This window comes from Colletes latitarsis, chromosome 9 (assembly GCF_051014445.1).
Source record: "Colletes latitarsis isolate SP2378_abdomen chromosome 9, iyColLati1, whole genome shotgun sequence".
Classification (NCBI taxonomy): Eukaryota; Metazoa; Arthropoda; class Insecta; order Hymenoptera; family Colletidae; genus Colletes; species Colletes latitarsis.
In genome coordinates, this window is record NC_135142.1 from 30,140,859 (window position 1) to 30,160,951 (window position 20,093).

Consider the following 20,093-nt stretch of genomic DNA (forward strand, 5'->3'; position numbering starts at 1 on the left):
AATTCGGGGGTATGACTATTCACCAAAAATGATTGAAATTGACCCCCGCAACCGAAAATAATTTTTCCAGAACGATTTGAAATTTTTTTTTTTCGTCGAAAAATTTAGGACCTCCTGTCGATTTTTCTTAAAAATTTGTTTCTGACTTTTAATAATTTCCTTTGACGTCCTAGAGAAAAGTTGTTTCATACTTTTTTGTAGGTACTTATGAGCTCTACTACAGAAAAAAGTTTCATTGAAATATATTCACTATTGTAGGAGTTATGGCCATTTGAAAATTGGACCACTTTCAGGGGGTTTTTCGCATTTTACGTGGTCAAGGAGCAACTTTTCCAATATTTTTAGAATTTCTATATATTCTTCACTAAAATACGCGTTGATTGCTTTTTTAAACATTAAAATCGTCCAATCCGTTCAGAAGTTATAGCGTTTTAAAGATTCACATGAAATTTCAGTGAAACATATCAACGCTATGGTCAGACATTATATTTCGGTAAGGAATTTTTTTCTCGAAAACGCGTAGGATTTCGGGGGTATGTGTAATGACCAAAAATAATTGTAATTGATCCCCGCAACCGAAAATAATTTTTCCAGAACGATTTGAAAATTTTTTTTTCCGTCTAAAAATTTCACATATTCTCGAATTTTTTTCTCGAAAGTGGATAGGATTTCGAAGGTATGTGTAATGACCAAAAATAATTGTAATTGATCCCCGCAACCGAAAATAATTTTTCCAGAACGATTTGAAAATTTTTTTTTCCGTCTAAAAATTTCACATATTCTCGAATTTTTTTCTCGAAAGTGGATAGGATTTCGAAGGTATGTGTAATGACCAAAAATAATTGTAATTGATCCCCGCAACCGAAAATAATTTTTCCAGAACGATTTGAAAATTTTTTTTTCCGTCTAAAAATTTCACATATTCTCGAATTTTTTTCTCGAAAGTGGATAGGATTTCGAAGGTATGTGTAATGAACAAAAATAATTGTAATTGATCCCCGCAACCGAAAATAATTTTTCCAGAACGATTTGAAAATTTTTTTTTCCGTCTAAAAATTTCATATATTCTCGAATTTTTTTCTCGAAAGTAGACAGGATTTCGAAGGTATGTGTAATGACCAAAAATATTTGTAATTGATCCCCGCAACCGAGAATAATTTTTCTAGAACGATTTGAAATTTTTGAATTTAATTCTTAATAACTTTTTAACGAAGCCTCCATCAAGAAATTGGTATTCTTGATTTTCGTGTTATTTTGGCCTCTAGAATCCCCCATTAAAATTTTTCCCAGGGGTGGCCGAACACCCTGTATTTTGCAACGTTGCGTTTATCTCGCTTTTAATCGCGAAGGGGTTAGAAACGCGTGCGGTAGTTGAAAGGAACGCGATGGTCGCAGCGCGGAATCCCCGTGGATATAAGTCGACATTAACGAGCCTAGATTCAAATCCTAATTGCGTTCGCGTTTCGGAGTATTGATAAATTAATTGCCTCGGTTTTAGCGCGTTTCGGGAATATCCCGGCGTCGGGCGAAACTCGATTATTTTTCCAATCCGGCGCGCGATCCCGAAGTCGAATTAATTCGCCGTCGTTCCGCGAGCCATTTATACGGCCGGGATTAGAACTGTCCTGCGAGTGTCTCGCGACGGGGGAACGAAACGTGGCGAAATAAAGCGAAAAAATTGCTGGAAGGGTGAAAAAGTAGTAACCCCGGATGGGAAAACAAAGGTGAACGTCGATAGCATCGATAGAAGCATCCCTGGTAACGAAGTTTACCGATGTCTCTTTGCACGGTACAGCTTAAAACGCAAACTTTCCATACTCGTCTGACGCCAGAGAGAGAAGACGAGAGAGAGAGAGAGGAGACAGAGGGCTTTCGCGCAACAAATTTTACGACGGCGATAAAATTACACGACCAAAGCCCCGAACGGAAGATCGGTTAAATTACGTTCACGGGACGCCTTTCATAAACTTGGCGAAAACTTTTAATACACATCCCGTAGGCGTGCTTCATAATGCACGGCCGTCCGATTGTTGCGCGAAAAGCCCTCCCGATCCTCCCCCGTTTATCTCCGCCCATCCACTCCGCGCGTCGTTATCCTCGTTTTTCCCGGTCCCGATCGATCCGAGAGAATTTCGTTTTTTCCGCGAGATGGTCGCGATTGCAACGTAACAGGTCTCCCGGCGAGCGATTCCGCCGCCATTGTTATTTGTTTATTATTATCGCGCGATTTTTACGCGAAATTGCGTATTGGAATTGTAGCCGGAAAGCGCGAATTCTATTCATTTCGAAGACTCTTTAAATACAGTCAGGGTTGAAATAGTAGATATAATGGGCGTAGAGATTGAATATTTTAGCGCAGAAGTTGGTAATTGCGTTTAACTTACCAAAACACGCTAAAACGCAGCTTTCAGGCGGTCGACAGTAAACTCTTTAACTCTCTATCTCTGTCAGTGACTCCCCTAATCTCCAGCAAACTCTCAACTTTGTCTCTGATTGACTCTCTGACGCTTGTTTCCGACGCGTGCACCCCGCAGTTTCGCCGAATTTCGCGACCCTCTAACCGTTTATGCGTCGCAACGCTATTCCGTTCTTGCCAGGAATTATTTCAGAAAATATTAGAAATTATCTATCTTCGGTACCCTCTGGAAGAGCAGAATTTCTATATAAATTTCTAAATACTCTACATTATCGAGAATAAGGTAATACAAGCTAAAAATGGCTTTATTAACGTGTCACAGAATAGTGTGAATTATTAGAAATTATCTATCTTCAGTACCCTCTGGAAGAGTAAAATTTCTACATTATCTAAATACTCTACATTATCGAGAATAAGGTAATACAAGCTAAAAATGGCTTCATTAACGTGTCACACAATAGTGTGAATTATTAGAAATTACTTATCTTCAGTACCCTCTGGAAGAGTAGAATTTCTATATAAATTTCTAAATACTCTACATTATCGAGAATAAGGTAATACAAGCTAAAAATGGCTTCATTAACGTGTCACACAATAGTGTGAATTATTAGAAATTATCTATCTTCAGTACCCTCTGGAAGAGTAGAATTTCTACATTTTCTAAATACTCTACATTATCGAGAATAAGGTAATACAAGCTAAAAATGGCTTCATTAACGTGTCACAGAATAGTGTGAATTATTAGAAATTATCTATCTTCAGTACCCTCTGGAAGAGCAGAATTTCTATATAAATTTCTAAGTACTCTACATTATCGAGAATAAGGTAATACAAGCTAAAAATGGCTTCATTAACATGCCACACAATACTGTGAATTATTAGAAATTATTTACCTTCAGTACCCTCTGGAAGAGTAGAATTTCTACATAAATTTCTAAATACTCTACATTATCGAGAATAAGGTAATAGTAGCTAAAAATGGCTTCATTAACGTGTCACAGAATAGTGTGAATTATTAGAAATTATCTATCTTCAGTACCCTCTGGAAGAGCAGAATTTCTATATAAATTTCTAAGTACTCTACATTATCGAGAATAAGGTAATACAAGCTAAAAATGGCTTCGTTAACGTGTCATACAATAGTGTGAATTATTAGAAATTATTTACCTTCAGTACCCTCTGGAAGAGTAGAATTTCTACATAAATTTCTAAATACTCTACATTATCGACAATAAGGTAATAGTAGCTAAAAATGGCTTCATTAACGTGTCACAGAATAGTGTGAATTATTAGAAATTATCTATCTTCAGTACCCTCTGGAAGAGCAGAATTTCTATATAAATTTCTAAGTACTCTACATTATCGAGAATAAGGTAATACAAGCTAAAAATGGCTTCATTAACGTGTCACACAATAGTGTGAATTATTAAAAATTATTTATCTTCAGTACCCTCTGGAAGAGTAGAATTTCTATATAAATTTCTAAATACTCTACATTATCGAGAATAAAGTAATACAAGCTAAAAATGGCTTCATTAACGTGTCACAGAATACTGTAAATTATTAGAAATTACTTATCTTCAGTACCCTCTGGAAGAGTAGAATCTCTATATAAATTTCTAAATACTCTACATTATCGAGAATAAGGTAATACAAGCCAAAAATGGCTTTATTAACGTGTCACAGAATAGTGTGAATTATTAGAAATTACTTATCTTCAGTACCCTCTGGAAGAGCAGAATTTCTATATAAATTTCTAAGTACTCTACATTATCGAGAATAAGGTAATGCAAGCTAAAAATGGCTTCATTAACGTGTCACACAATAGTGTGAATTATTAGAAATTACTTATCTTCAGTACCCTCTGGAAGAGCAGAATTTCTATATAAATTTCTAAATACTCTACATTATCGAGAATAAGGTAATACAAGCTAAAAATGGCTTTATTAACGTGTCACAGAATAGTGTGAATTATTAGAAATTACTTATCTTCAGTACCCTCTGGAAGAGTAGAATTTCTATATATATTTCTAAATACTCTACATTATCGAGAATAAGGTAATACAAGCTAAAAATGGCAGGTTTTGTTAACGTGTGACAGAATAGGAAAAGCCCAGAAAATGGTCGAGACGCATGAAATAAAATTGCGAAGATCACTCCGCGGAACATTTTTGAAACGCAAATCCCCGATACCGCTGTGTATCGCGGGAGATTCATCGATCCGTGACGCGTTTCGCTCTAAGACGATTACGCGGGAGCTCTCGTCTCGGCGGGGGCTGAATTTCCAGCGCGATAAATCGTTCGCGACGGGCGTTAAACGCGTTGGCCGCGAACGTTTTTAAGCGAGAGGCGCCGCGACGCTACCGGAGCTACGCTCGTTCGTGCATTATTCTTAACGCACGCGGCCGGGAAAGCCGCTTTATCAATGCTGTTTACACGGCGAATTTACCGCGGAACAATTATAACGCAATTCCGGCGAGCGAAATATGCTCCGGACGGCGTGGAAAGCTGCCCACGCGAACTGGTCGGGGCCGTTTCGCGTCCGCGCTTTGCTCTCGGAACGCATTTGCATCCATAAGCGGACCTGGTTCGTGCATATAAAGCAACCCACCGTGCCAAGAATACAAACGCACCGAACACGCAAGCGTCCGGGACACCGCGGATCTGATCTTTCAACCCTGGACCGATTACCCGAACAACCGGAACCTGCCACGCTTCCATTTTCTGCTTATCCAATTTCTCACGCGTTTCGTCGCCCAACGGGGCTGGGGGAAAAATGGTACCATTTATTTATTACCACATTATGCTCTGCTTCGCGTTCTGACGACGGGCTCTTCTCTTTGTTTCCGGGTTCAGATTTCTCGAGAATGGGTACTTAACATTTAGAGATTCCAACCATGTTGGATAGGTTGTTCCTTGATCATAGAAAGTGAGAAGTATAAAAGTATTTTTTCAAACGACCATAACTCCTACAATAGCGCGTGTATTTTGTTGAAATTTATTTATATAGTAGAGCTCATGGATACTTATAAAAAAGTATTAAATAAATTTTTCGTAGGGAGTCGAACAAATTTTAAATAAAAATCGACAGAGGATAGGCGTAGAAAGTTTTCGGTGAAAAAAAAAAATTTCAAATCGTTCTGAAAAAATTATTTTCGCTTGCAGGGGTCAATTACAAGCATTTTTGGTGAATAGACATACCCCCAAAATCCTAACCATTTTCAAGAAAAAAATTCAGCAAGTAGACAAATTTTTCGACGAAATTAAAAGATTTGAAATCGTTCTGAAAAAATTATTTTCGCTTGCAGGGATCAATTACAAGCATTTTTGGTGAATAGACATACCCACAAAATCCTAACCATTTTCGAGAAAAAAATTCGAGAAGGTGTGAAATTTTTCAACGGAAAAAAAAATTTCAAATCCGTTCTGAAAAAATTATTTTCAGTTGCAGGGGCCAATTACAAGCATTTTTGGTCAAAAGACATACCCCCGAAATCCTATTCAGTTTCTAGAAAAAATTTCGAGAAGGTGTGAAATTTTTCAACGGAAAAAAAAATTTCAAATCCGTTCTGAAAAAATTATTTTCAGTTGCAGGGGTCAATTACAAGCATTTTTGGTCAAAAGACATACCCCCAAAATCCTAACCATTTTCGAGAAAAAAATTCGAGAAGGTGTGAAATTTTTCAACGGAAAAAAAAATTTCAAATCCGTTCTGAAAAAATTATTTTCAGTTGCAGGGGTCAATTACAAGCATTTTTGGTCAAAAGACATACCCCCGAAATCCTACTCAGTTTCCAGAAAAAAATTCGAGAAGATGTGAAATTTTTCGACGGAAAAAAAAAATTTCAAATCGTTTTGGAAAAATTATTTTCGCTTGCAGGGGTCGATTACAAGCATTTTTGGTCAAAAGACATACCCCCGAAATCCTACTCAGTTTCCAGAAAAAAATTCGAGAAGGTGTGAAATTTTTCGACGGAAAAAAAAATTTCAAATCCGTTCTGAAAAAATTATTTTCAGTTGCAGGGGTCAATTACAAGCATTTTTGGTGAATAGACATACCCCCAAAATCCTTACCATTTTCGAGAAAAAAATTCGAGAAGGTGTGAAATTTTTCAACGGAAAAAAAAAATTTCAAATCGTTTTGGAAAAATTATTTTCGCTTGCAGGGGTCAATTACAAGCATTTTTGGTCAAAAGACATACCCCCGAAATCCTACTCAGTTTCTAGAAAAAAATTCGAGAAGGTGTGAAATTTTTCGACGGAAAAAAAAAATTTCAAATCGTTTTGGAAAAATTATTTTCGCTTGCAGGGGTCAATTACAAGCATTTTTGGTGAATAGACATACCCCCAAAATCCTAACCCTTTTCGAGAAAAAAATTCCTTACGCGAAAACATAATGTGTAGCCAGAAATGTTTCTTTGAAATTTCATGCGTACGTTTAAAAAATCATAACTCCTGAAGGGATCGGAGGATTTTAATGTTTCCAAATGCAAGCGACGCGTATTTTCGCGAGGAATATGTAGAAATTCTAGAATTATTCTAAAGTAAATGTTCCGGAAAGCGGAGAGCTGGGAAATAAGATCACCAACCATGGCGGACATTTGCTCGATAATGAACCGTTCCCTCCGAGTACGTACGGTCCACATGACAAACGACAGACTTTCTGTTCTTTTAGGAATCCTTCCGCGTACTTTATTCCCTTCGTGGAGATTCGCCGCGGGTTTCGTGCCCGGTCGCTCTTCTGGGCAAAAGGTGGCTCGTTAAGGAGACGAACCGATCCCCAGACTCTCTGTCGCGGTCACGCCTACCGCGTGTATGTGGATTTTGCGCCAAAGAACCTGGAAATCGGCAAAAACTGACCACCGATAGCGTTGGGGTCCCTCCGGAGGCGAAAGAAACCTGCGAGGCTGGATTCCAACGGTGCTGGTAGACGGGAAAATACTAAAATATCTCCTGGTAGAAACGTCTCGAGACCAGGAAAATCGCTGTTTCAATTTCAGACGCTATTTTGTCAAAAATCAAGTATGTCAAAATCGGCTCTGAACATTTATTTTTATTTGATTCCTGAACATTCGGAAGCAAACATCCGACCAATTATTGCACCTATGGCACTCGTTGCTCGAGCGTACACCATCGAAGAAGGCTTCGTAGATTTTGATACCACGCTATTAGATGAACCTCGAGGATAAGCGTCTTCCTATCTAGATAATAGAAAAGCACTGATACGCTGGCGACACTTAGATGTATCAACACAACGTGCAAGTGATGGGACTCTAAATTCATCAGGACAAGCTGATAAACGCGTCTTGCCAAGACGATGAGTACTGATGAGTTCTACGTCACAGGTGAATCTTTATTATTGAATTCTGTTAGCCTCGATAAACAGAAATAAAATCTTTTCTTTCATCTGAAATAATTAATTTTTCAATAAATTACCATCTACGTACGGTGGCAACGGACGGTGAATTTTTGTTTCAGATTTTTCGTTCGCTTACGAAGTCTCCGTTGAAATCGATGGAATCTGCGCCCGTTGAGATCCCGCGTAAATTTTGAAACAATGGTCGCAACGTAGGTAGACCAGAAGGTATTTCAAAGGTTTAATACGGCATCAGAAAAATCGCGGGCGCACCGCCGCGACGGAGAGAAAATAAACAAGAATAATATTTACGTTGCGGGGGCGGACGAACGAAAGCTGGGAACTCTCGACCGCGACTTAACTCGAAACAATATATCGGTCACTGGCGAGCAAGGGGTAAATATTTCTCCGAGCACACGGCAAACACGGCTCGGACGTACAGGGTGGCCTCGTAAGAACAGAATACCTTCGGTGCCTTTATTCTATTACTTATCGATTCGACTCTTATTCTTTTCGATTCAATGGACGCGACTTCGAACACGCGTGGGGGTTGTTACAGACTCAAACTCGGAGATTCGATATCGTAATAAGCCTTCGAAAGCTCGAACAAGTGTTTGAAGATGTGTACACTCCGCATAATGGAAACTAAACGCAAATATAACCATCGAAATATTAGAAACTATTAATTTATCAGCCTGTAGCTTTGATCCAGGGATATGGATTCGAGTCCGGAGCCAACGAACCGTTTTCTAATGGCGGTCGACGGCCATCGACGTGTCGTTGGAACCTTTATCCGCAACGCGGGCCTATTTTATCCGACACATTTTTCGCGGCCCCGATCGTTTTTGCTCCCTCGTGCGTGTAATATTTCTACACCAATTACTTGGTCATTACGCTCGTCGAATTAACGCGCCCGTCAATTGACTCTTTGGGTTAAAAGATTGTCTCCTTGCGTGTTTCGTTCTACGGGTCGATAGACTCGTTTGAGAGCCGCGATAAGAGGTGAAAAACGGAAGTGCCCCCCGTGAAACGTAAACGATCGGGCCAGCGTTTTCACAGACTCCATAGGGCTCGATAGGTTGTCTCTTTGAGTGGAAAAAGGAGAAACGTCGAGGAGCGACCCACTTGTTCCGTTCTCGAAATTCATTTCACCATTCGACTCTTCGGCTATCTGTAATTCATCTCCCGGATATATCGTGAATTTCGATCGTTCGTTATATACCGGAGAACGCAGAGTGCGCGGAAGATTTCGACTTTTATCGAAATAAAAATCGTAGGAATTCTCGATGCATTTCAACTTTCGATTCTTTCTAACTTGGTAATTCAAACGTTATTAATTTCCTTTAATTTATACAGAATATTCGACCACCCCTAGGAAAAATTATAGTGGGAAATGCTAGAGGCCAAAATAAGACGAAAATCAAGAATACCAATTTGTTGTTGGAGGCTTCGTTAAAAAGTTATTAACATTTAAAGTTTTGCCCGTATTGAATTTTTTTCTCGAAAATGCGCAAGATTTCGGGGGTATGTCTATTCACAGAAAATGATTGTAATTGACCCCTGCAGCCAAAAGTATTTTTTTTAGAACGATTGGAAATTTGTTTTTTTCGTCGAAAAATTTAAGACCCCCTGTCGATTTTTCTTAAAAATTTGTTTCTGACTTTTAATAATTTCCTTTGACGTCCTAGAGAAAAGTTGTTTAATATTTTTTTGTACGTACCTATGGGCTCTACTTCAGAAAAAAGTTTCATTGAAATATATTCACAATTGTAGGAGTAATGGCCGTTTGAAGATTGGACCACTTTTAGGGGGTTTTTCGCATTTTATGTGGTCAAGGAGCAACTTTTCCAATATTTTTAGAATTTCTACATATTCTTCGCTAAAATACGCGTTGATTGCTTTTTTAAACATTAAAATCGTCCAATCCGTTCAGAAGTTATGACGTTTTAAAGATTCGCATGAAAATTCAGTGAAACATATCAACGGTATGGTCAGACATTATATTTTCAGTAATGAATTTTTTTCTCGAAAACGCGTAGGATTTTGGGGGTATATGTAATAACCAAAAATGATTGTAATTGACCCCCGCAACCGAAAATAATTTTTTTAGGACGATTTGAAAAATTTCTTTTTCGCCGAAAAATTTCACACTTTCTCGAATTTTTTTCTAGAAAGTGGGTAGGAATTCGGGGGTATGTCTATTGACCAAAAATGATTGTAATTAACCCCTGCAACCGAAAATAATTTTTTCAGAACGATTTGAAACACATGAAATTTCGGGAAGGAATCCTGTATAGACATTAGTTTGGGAAAACTGTTATTACACGACATTACGAATAGAAAGAATCGATCGAAGAAACGTGATTGTTATTTTGCAGTGAACTTCGATACACCGTCTTTTAACGTCTGGTAATAGCCAATGTATCCTGATCCACGAATGATAAATCAGAGTTTAAACTTTAACGACGAAGCTCAGACAAAGCAGTTTCGAACGAAATCCTCTAAAAACAATGAATCTCCTCCCGAGACTCGGGACGATAAATTGATTCATATCCTCGCGATTCCATCCGTCAAGTTCTATTGCGTGCTCGTAATATATATCATCGGTTTCGTTGCTTCGAGCTGAGCCTCCCGTCGTAATTCAATCCTTCCCAAACGAATCACGCTAGATTCATTCACCGCGAGACGCTCGGTGAACGTGTAACGTCGCGATCGCGCGATTTACGTCCTCGCGGGGCTCTTGAAAAAAATCGAACAACGTATCGTACGCGCCTCCCACGCGGCGAATTTCTAGGAATAATGAAAATACTTACGAGCTAGCGAAGGTCGGAAATAGATCGCTCGCTGATAACTCAGAATGGCTGCCTCGTAATTCTTCCTCCCTTGCTGTAAAACGCCCCTGAAATAGAAAGAAAAGTCCGGTGAGCGGATCGTTTAGAGCCGTTTTTTGTTTTGTACGACGATTCTTTAAAATTTGGATCGGAAACGGGAGTCATTGGCACGGGGATTACAGTAAAAATGCAGCGCGATTTCCATCGTTCGAAGGTACTTTTTCTGGCGAGACGTTTTCTGGAATATGGCCGCGATTTCGGGCCCTCTCGCGCACCCCCAGTTCCCGGTGTGTTTCCATCGATAACAATCACCCGCATCCCGTACCAACCCCGACGATTAATCTTCCTTCGAGCAATGTCACTTTCAGAAACGATAAAAATATTACTTGTCAAGCGATGACTTATCGCGGAAAGGTCGACCGGCGTAACGACGATGGGGATTCGAGGGGGTGGCCAATAAACGAACTTTATAACACTTACACGGGGCACATATTTTAGGGAAAAAATTCATTCTAACGCGACAATCCCAATCCCCCCGCCGTCGACGAGTGATTAATCTATCCTCGAGCGTTGTCATTCGAGGAACGATGAAAACATCACTTGTCAGAGGGGGTGATTTACCGGGCTACAGCGAGACTTGGCGCTTTTATCGCTGATATTTTTCCCCCGAGGGGGTCGAGGGTCGCGGAGGAAGGGAGCTTTGCGGCGACGGGGCACGGTTATCGCAGATATTTCGCTTCGATCGCGCGTTCTATTATTTTTCTTATTACCCGGTCAAAGGCGAAGCCAGTCGTCGGGGCTCGCGAGATTTCCCCGCGATGGATCGATCGGGCACGTCGGGTCGACTTTCGGGGGGGGGTCGGAAAAAACGTTGGCGGAGCCCAATCGAGCGTGCACGTCTCGCGAGGAATCGATAATTCATGGCTCACCGTAGCCGTCGATCGTCTAATAACATTTTTGTTCGCGAGGGAATTTAAAGCTGCTGTTGGATCACAACAGGTTGGGCTCGTGCAGGGCATAAATGTTAATTCGATGGTGTTTAAGTGTCTGGAAACGTCCACGAGATGTTCTAAAATTTCAGTGTAAAAGAGGGAAATATTCTATGGTTCTTTGACGTACAAATGTAACCGTAGACAAGCTTGTTATATCGTTAAATCCATAGGAGAGTCCTCCTCGATCGTAAATAGTTACAGAAGATGATACTGTAAAAATGGGTTTGAAACAGTAGTATGAATAGATTTTCATCCAACGTTCCCAGGTGGGAGCGAAGTTAACCACTTTGGAAATTACTGTGCTAGTTGGACGTCGGTTCGGTATATCTAGCAGATCCTGTTTTAGACGTGACGCGATTAATTGTTCAGTCTCCTATATCAGGAGAAGACGACACGTTCAACGCTGCTCGTTATTAATAAATCGCGAACTGATTATAAATCAACAATCTTCTCAACCAAACTTTCGATGTAAATTGTCTTATCAAACGTCCCCACCCTGGTTAACATTTTTCCCCCCCGGTAGAATTTTCTATTTTTATCGAGTACAATATTGTTGTATATTTCAATCCCACGGTTTGACTCGCGAAATTTCTTTCTGTTGGAGGACAACGAATCATTCATTTTCCAGTTCGTTCCGTTTGTACCATAAAGAAATTTCGTGTTAATTAAAGTTTAAATCCACTGTTATTATATTGTTAATAAATAAAGTTCGATACTTTCCGATTTTATAATTATCAATTATTGTAGGAACAGTCGCGAGTCATAAATTTCCAGGGTACCAGCATCGAGTTTACGAGGGGGCGCGAAGCGGGTTATCTGCCATAATCTCTCCCCGAAGGCTGCTTCAAACTCCGTACGCCGCGACGGTTGGTTAAACAATGAACTTCGAAAGGGCTCCTTGCCCGCCGTTCCGGGACAAGTCGAACAAACGAACGCGACCCGCGTACAATTTCCCGTGAAATATGTAAACGCGCGTCAAGTGCTCGCACGAGCGGCGAATCGATAACGAAAATTCCGTCGCGGTCGTTAATATCGCGTCCCCCAACAATCGCAGTTTCGTCGTGCCGGCGTCGGGCGTCGAATAATCGCGATCCGCGCCTCCTTTCCGCGGAATTTCATTATTCTAGCGCCAGCGAAAATCTACCCAACGGGAGGCAAACGAACTCCTCCCAGGCGACTTTCGATCTGTCGAATCTGGGTGTAAATATTGGTTAGTGGAATGAAGATTCTCGAGATGGCCTTTGTTAGATTGATCCTGCGATATAAACTTTTCAAATTTCATTTATAAGATCCGAGTAATTTTTATGAAACGCAGAGAGCGCAATATCCCCGCGAGTTGTTCCGTGCCTTCGTTATTTTTTTATTCCTCCTTTTCTTGGGGCAAATTCAAATATGGGTTTACGTCGAGATGTAACCATGGAACGTGTTCCTGAACGTACACCGTGGGAATAAAAAAAAGTAGTCTCTCGTACGCTACGTATCCTTGCACGAAGTTCCTTTCAACCTCCTGTTCAAGCTGTTTCTTTTTTTCCACGAGAAAACATTATTAAAATAGAATACCTCCGCATCGAATGAGGAGATTATTTGACCACGCTTTAATTATCGTGAATAATGTTCCTACCTGGCGATCTACAGTTCAAAAAGTGTATTGTTCACGAGATATCTGTGAAACGTTCACCCTGGGCGATCCATTATCCTGCATTATTCTCGCCCTGGTATAAAAATCCCGCACGAAGCGAAACAACCGTCGCGCTGTCTCAACTTGTCCCGAGCGTCCGGGGAAAAAGTTATGTTAATGACACGCTTTGCGACCGTTCGAGCGACTAAAAATAATAACAATAAGAGAAAGCGAAAGACCCGGGTCGCGCGCGGGGGCGCGAAAAAAGAGGACAGGATATTTCCTTTCCGGCCAAGCGAGCCGCCCGAACAAGAGCTTTCCTGTTCGTTAACTTTCAAGATGAATATTCGTGCGATACATAATGGACTCTTTCCACTCTTCCGCTACTTATTACCATGCTCCCGTTCTCTTGTTCCACCCGTAACAATCCCACTCGTTTGTACCAATTTGCAATCGTTCGCGGCGTTTCGTTAGATTTATTATTTCGACTACGGAACGCGTTATTTGAATCCTTTTCCACCTTTCTGAGGACTCTCGCGAGCTAGACGACATTTTCTACAGGCTTATACTTCTATTTCTACTATACATATGTGCTGTAATAATGACATAGACCTGTTATCGTTTCAATAAACACACGTGTCAGGGTCCTTGAGTCGTTATAATTTTTTATGTCAAGTTTCACAATCACGAGGCTACTGATTATCAAGTTTTATACAGGGTGTCCGGCCACCCCCGGGGAAAACTTTAATGGGAGATTCTAGAGGCCAGAATAAGGCGAAAATCAAGGATACTAATTTGTTGATTGAGGCTTCGTTAAAAAGTTACAGAAACATTTCCAGCCACACAGTATATTTTCGTTAAAGATTTTTTTTCTCAAAAGTGGGTAGGATTTCGGGGGTATGTCTAATGACCAAAAATTATTGTAATTGACCCCTGTAACTAAAAATAATTTTTTTAGAACGATTTGAAAATTTTTAATTTTGTCGAAAAATTTCACACCTTCCCGAATTTTTTTCTGGAAAGTGAGTAGGATTTCGAGGGTATGTCTATTCACCAAAAATGATTTTAATTGCCCCTTGCAGCCAACAGTATTTTTTTTAGAACGATTTGAAATTTTTTTTTTTCGTCGAAAAATTTAGGCACCTACCCCCTGTCGATTTTTCTTAAAAATTTGTTTCTGACTTTTAATAATTTCCTTTGACGTCCTAGAGAAAAGTTGTTTAATACTTTTTTGTACGTATCTATGGGCTCTACTTCAGAAAAAAATTTCATTGAAATATATTCACTATTGTAGGAGTTATGGCTGTTCAAAGATTGGACCATTTTTCTGGGGTTTTTCTCATTTTGCGGGGTCAAGGAGCAACTTTTCCAATATTTTTAGAATTTCTACATATTCTTCACTAAAATACGCGTTGATTGCTTTTCTAAACATTAAAATCGTCCAATCCGTTCAGAAGTTATGACGTTTTAAAGATTCGCATGAAATTTCAGTGAAACATATCAATGGTATGGTCAGACATTATATTTTCAGTAATGAATTTTTTTCTCGAAAATGCGTAGGAATTCGGGGGTATGTCTATTCACCAAAAATGATTGTAATTGACCCCTGCAACCGAAAATAATTTTTTTAGTACAATTTGAAAATTTTTAATAACTTTTTAGCAAAGCTTCAATCAACAAAGTGATATTCTTGATTTTTATCTTATTATGGCCTCTAGAATCCCCCATTAAACTTTTTCCCAGGGGTGGCCAAACACCCTGTATATTAAAACCAACACATTTTTTACATTCACGAACTATTCTTTCTCGTGATCATTCCTTGTACGAACAGATTTAAACAAAATTAAATACTATACTTTTGAAAAATTACTTTACATCGTACATCAAGAAGTTAATGCAATTTTCATTCGACAAAACTGTTTGGATGTGGTTGCAACACTCAAAAATAATTTCATAATAAAGACATATGACATCTACAGTAATAATTCTTATTTCTCTGCTGTATTCGAACAGAATAACTAAATCTGTCAGTATCGAGGACTCTCGTGAAGTCCGCCCTATAAGAATGGTCCCAATTATAATTTTCGCGAGCGTCAACGGGGTCATTGGACGGTCCGGTAAAATATTGCGTTTTAGGGGGAACAAAAAACGGGTGTTGTCTCCGTTTAACGACGCACGGAGATGTCCAGGACGTTTTGTCGCGCGACAACGCTCGAACCGATGCATTCCGAGCAATTTCTGTCCGACAAAGGGCCGCATTGTTCTCGTTATTTCGGTAAATCTGTTTCGCGCACGGTCAGCCGGGTCCTCCGCCCCCGGGTCGCGCTTATTTCGAGCGGTTCGCGTCACAAGTCGATGACGCGTGAAGAGGACCGCGGCGAAGGGCCGTGGATAAACAAACGGTCGATCGTGGAATGTAAAAACATCGTTCGTCGCATTGTTACGTTCGTTCGTCGAGTATTATTCGCGGGCGTCGTTGGTGTAACGAGCGGTCGCGCGCGGTATCTAACGACATTTTCCAACGACCGCGGGCGGCTTTGTGTTAAAGCGAGCCCCGATGACAAAGCGAGCTTCGAATATTCCCCGGGCCGTCGTTCGTCGAAAATTTTATCCGTCGACGCGTTGGAAACCAAAAAGGGAAAGATAGCGTCGACGCCACTGCCCCGCGACAAAAGGCAGAGAACTCTGGGGGGGGAAAAAATTAGAGAGGCTGCAGGGGGGACAGAGTATCGCTGGACGAGGAATATCTGTCCGTTTAGGTGGTGGTTCGATCAAATAGGGACCGTGGAAAGCTCGACCATGTTCGGGGGAGTTGGTACGGCTAGCAGAGGGAAAGTACGAGCTTGGAAATCGCTTTTAGAACGATACCAGACACGCAAGTTGTAGCTCGAGAAACTCTGAAGGATTCTATCGAAACGACCGTCCGTTTTCGAGAAATTTGGGTCCGAAGTTTTGGACGCTGGGGGTGTAAACCGCGTTATTACCCGGTTAGCTGGTAAAACGTTGGTATAGTGTCTTTCAACCGTCCAATTAACAGATGTTATATTTTACATGGAAGGCTACACTGTGCAACAACGACAAATTGTCGAAAACTATTGCAAATATTCAACTTCTGTTCGAGCTTGTGTGACTTCTCTATGGGTTTACGTCAATAAACCACAAACGATCGACGAGCTAAGAAACAATATTATAGCCGCCATTAATGAAATAGAACCCCAATTAGGCGGTCATTTGAATGATACTGTGTTCCACGATTAATGTTACGAAGTGGAGTTTACATTAAAATAAAGAAACCTGAAACATCTCGAATATAAATAACCCTACATTATCCAAGTCGAAAGCAATGTTTCGAATGGAAGTGGATCGATTTCGAGTCTGCGAACAATACTTTAGATAGCAATTAAACGAACTATAATAGCGAGAGTAAAAAGATCGAAGGCTTAAAGTTCGAAGGACTCGAACCGCGGCAGTCTTGCCAGTAAACGGATTGATACAGTTTCCTTTTGTTTTTGTACGATAAAAAGTTTCTCACCGAACAATTTCCACCGCCCACGATAAATCCAAAGACGCTGGAACTTGACGAAGCATTAAGGCGATGGCCTGTCGTCCTCGATGCAGGGAGAAGAATGAGTATCGAAAGAGAGTTACACGTGTTTATCTCGTATCTGTTCCCGCGGCCGGTGCTGTCGCGCGACTGGCTATAATCCATTACCAAACGAGAGGTGATACTTTCGAGACGACGGGCACGGTGACGGCCGCTAATGCGATTGGCGTCGCTTTTCAAACCGGGAAAAGTCGATCGTTTCGGCGGGTAGGGGACGAGGAACAAACAGACCGAGCACGCGACCAAAATAAAATGCCACGGCGTCGATAGCGGCTCGTTAATCTTTGATCGCGAAACGTTGCCGCGACCGATCGCGATAAACCACCGTTGGCTTATGGAATTCCAAGCGCCGCCCGCCGATAATCACACGGATTATGACTCGAATAAAAATCCCAATAAAGACACGCGTCACCGTTTATCGCTGTAACGAGGCTGACCAGCGACCCCGATACCGCCCCACGTCGCTACAAATTACAGCTACAGCTTCCGATTCCCAAGCATTGCTAGTTTCTTTCTCTCGAAAAAGAACGAAACAAGCAGGGCTTGGAAATTTTTTCCCTGTGGAACGATTATTCGTACGCTATAAATGAAAAAGAGATTGTTCCTTAAGGATTGAGCTGTTTTTTAAATTTGAGATACTCGAGGGTTTAAATTAAAAATAAAGCTTGCCAGGGGTCGTGTCGCGTTGCTGCAGGATGGGGGTGACCGCTTGGGAACCACCCCTGTTTTCTACTGTTGATATCATACTCCTCTATCACTTTAATAGTAATTGGGTAGTAGTTCGTTAATACCGTAAAAAAAAAATAATAAACAACATGTTTGATAAGAATAGAAACAATAAAAGTTCACTTATAGCGAATCACCATTACGGTGTACGAACACGAGAGTAACTTGTGCATCGAGTGCATCGTCGATGTTCGATAAATATGCGGATGGAGTAAAAAGGTCTCAAGAGTAATCCCAAGGGTTGTCGCGAGTCTGACTAGAGGCGGTCCAATACTACTGCGGATCTCTAGCCACGTTGTTCCGGGCATGGCAGTCGATAACTCGTACGTCCGTGTCGCATTGTTCGCTACGAATATCTGATGTATCTATAATTATCGCTGCCGGATATTGCGCAGAGTGTCCGATAATAGCAGCCCCGGTAATGGGTGCACGGTAATAAGCTCTCGCGGTATTGAAATTACTCGATGTCCGATACCATCGAGCAGCCGTCAGCCTTGAATACTTTTCGCCGCTCGGACGTATCGAGCGATCCGCATAAATGGAGACACTCTGGAAGAATAATAGCCCAGGGAGCGATCGACGCCATTCGTTGGCTCTCGAACATGAAAATGCCACGGTTCGAGGGACGCTCCCCGACGATTATTGTCTATTTATTTCGGTCCCGCCGAACGCGTCGAGTCCCCATTCTTCGGCCAGGAAAATGGGACAGACAGCGATTAAATCCTCGGATGACCTTGGAGTTTTTTTTTTCGAATTTATAATAGACGTTTAAAGCGTTATCGAAATTCGATACGTTTCGACCGTGATGCGCGAGTGCGACGCGCCCGTTGTCTACTATATGATCGAAATTGATCCCCCGGAAAAAAGAAGGAATCATGGTAAACCAGAAATATTGAAAACTACCACGGTCAAAGGGACGCTCGGGATAACGCAATTTTCAAAATGGAATCATATCTCCTGCTCGTCCGTTTTTTAATCTTTCGAAAAGCTATAACGTTTCACTGGGTTACGGTTATAACGGCGTGTAACTGCGCGTCCGCAAGAATAAATATTTATCTTTGTTTCTGCAAATTATATTTCATTCTTTCTGCGTTTGGAGCACTCTTTCGATGCAAAGCCACGTTGAAAAATACCTAATAACTTGAAAGATCTAACTATTATTCTCTCTATATTATTAATAGCAATTGAGCAAAGGCTTTGAAAATTGATACTTAGAGGAATACCAGATAACTGCGTTAAAAAACGCGAGAAATCGTTTGAGAGGGGACGTTTTCCAGGATCGTTTAATTTAGCGAAACGATCTTTATGAAACGATCGAGGAAGACGTCCCCCTCGATCCAATAATGACACGCGCGAAGGTAAGGTGAACGGGGCGCGGTTCGGACTTTCCACCCCGAAGGAAACCGACGAAATTCCACCGACCCCGTGTAATCCGATCGACTATCGTCTATCGAGCGACGAAATCAATTTCGGCGAGGGTAGCGCCCGGCTGGCCATTCACAGGAGATGGCGCCCCGGTGATGACCGTCATCGACATTGTCGTTGCCGTCACTGTCGGCGTCGGGCTCGCCATCGCTGTCACCGTTGCTTCATCGAGCACGAGGCTATTGTCGTCGACGTCGTCCTCCTCGACGTCGTTGCGGTCGTATTGGCGGTCGACGTCCGTTCGACGAAACTCCCCCTCCACCCACGCCCCGAATGCTCGCTAGTCGATTCGCCAGGGTTTCAAACCGCTGGTCCTTTTGCCCTTTCCGCTCGTTACGTCGCTCGTATTACAGTGAGAGATTGACGGCACGCGAGAGGACCAGCTACGTCCGATGACGTCCGATAATTGGACCCTTCCAGCCCCCTACGTATCGTACGTAACGTAACGATCTATGATGTATGACCTACGTTTTGTTTTCAACCCTCTACCGCATCACGTGCCCGATCGAAATAAATCCTCCGTACGCCTCCCGACGAAGAAACTCCCGTAGACGTTCCCTTCCAGCCTACTACCCGAGATCACGGTAATAATTAATAGTTTTAATCCACCGGAACTCCCGTGCGCGAATTAAAAATAAATATAATTTAGTTCCGGGGGATCGCAACATCGAGCGGAAAAGGTTTCGAAATAAATTGGCTTTTTGTGCATTGCTGGTTGGCTCGTCAATCAAGCTGACCCAGCGATTTAATATACCCGGCACACGCGCGCGAAAACTGTTGAACTTTTGTACGTTGTACTTATTGATATTCTGTTATTTTTTTTTTTTTTTAAACGAGCGCATCGATGCTATTTTTTTAATATTCTCGACCGAGAGCGACGGGCAATTTGGAAGATCGATCTAATTTTAAAACGATCTGTCCTTTCTTGCGGGAACCCGTTTATATTTGCATGGCCCGTGTCGGCGAAAGGAAACTCGACCGATTTTGACGAAGCAATTTTCGCGTTCTTCAAATCCAATCTCCGATACGCATTTTCGCGCGACGAAATAAGAAACGACCGCAAAGCATGGCGCCTTGGAAACAGGACTTTTGCCTTTAATGAGCTCTTTTCTAGAGTAGCAGGGG

General features: G+C 41.3%; 1 protein-coding gene across 3 annotated transcripts in view; it reads right to left on the reverse strand.

Moving 5' to 3' along the window:
- Positions 1-20,093, reverse strand: part of Tmtc2 (Transmembrane O-mannosyltransferase targeting cadherins 2) — a 282,755-nt gene that overhangs the window by 72,215 nt on the left and 190,447 nt on the right. For all 3 annotated transcript variants that reach the window (XR_013080284.1, XM_076772936.1, XM_076772935.1), the window contains exon 6: positions 10,586-10,671. Coding sequence is in view for 2 of the 3 variants with exons in the window: in XM_076772936.1 (XP_076629051.1) it covers positions 10,586-10,671 (86 nt within the window). In the remaining variant the exon portion in view is untranslated. The remainder of the gene's footprint in view (positions 1-10,585; positions 10,672-20,093) is intronic.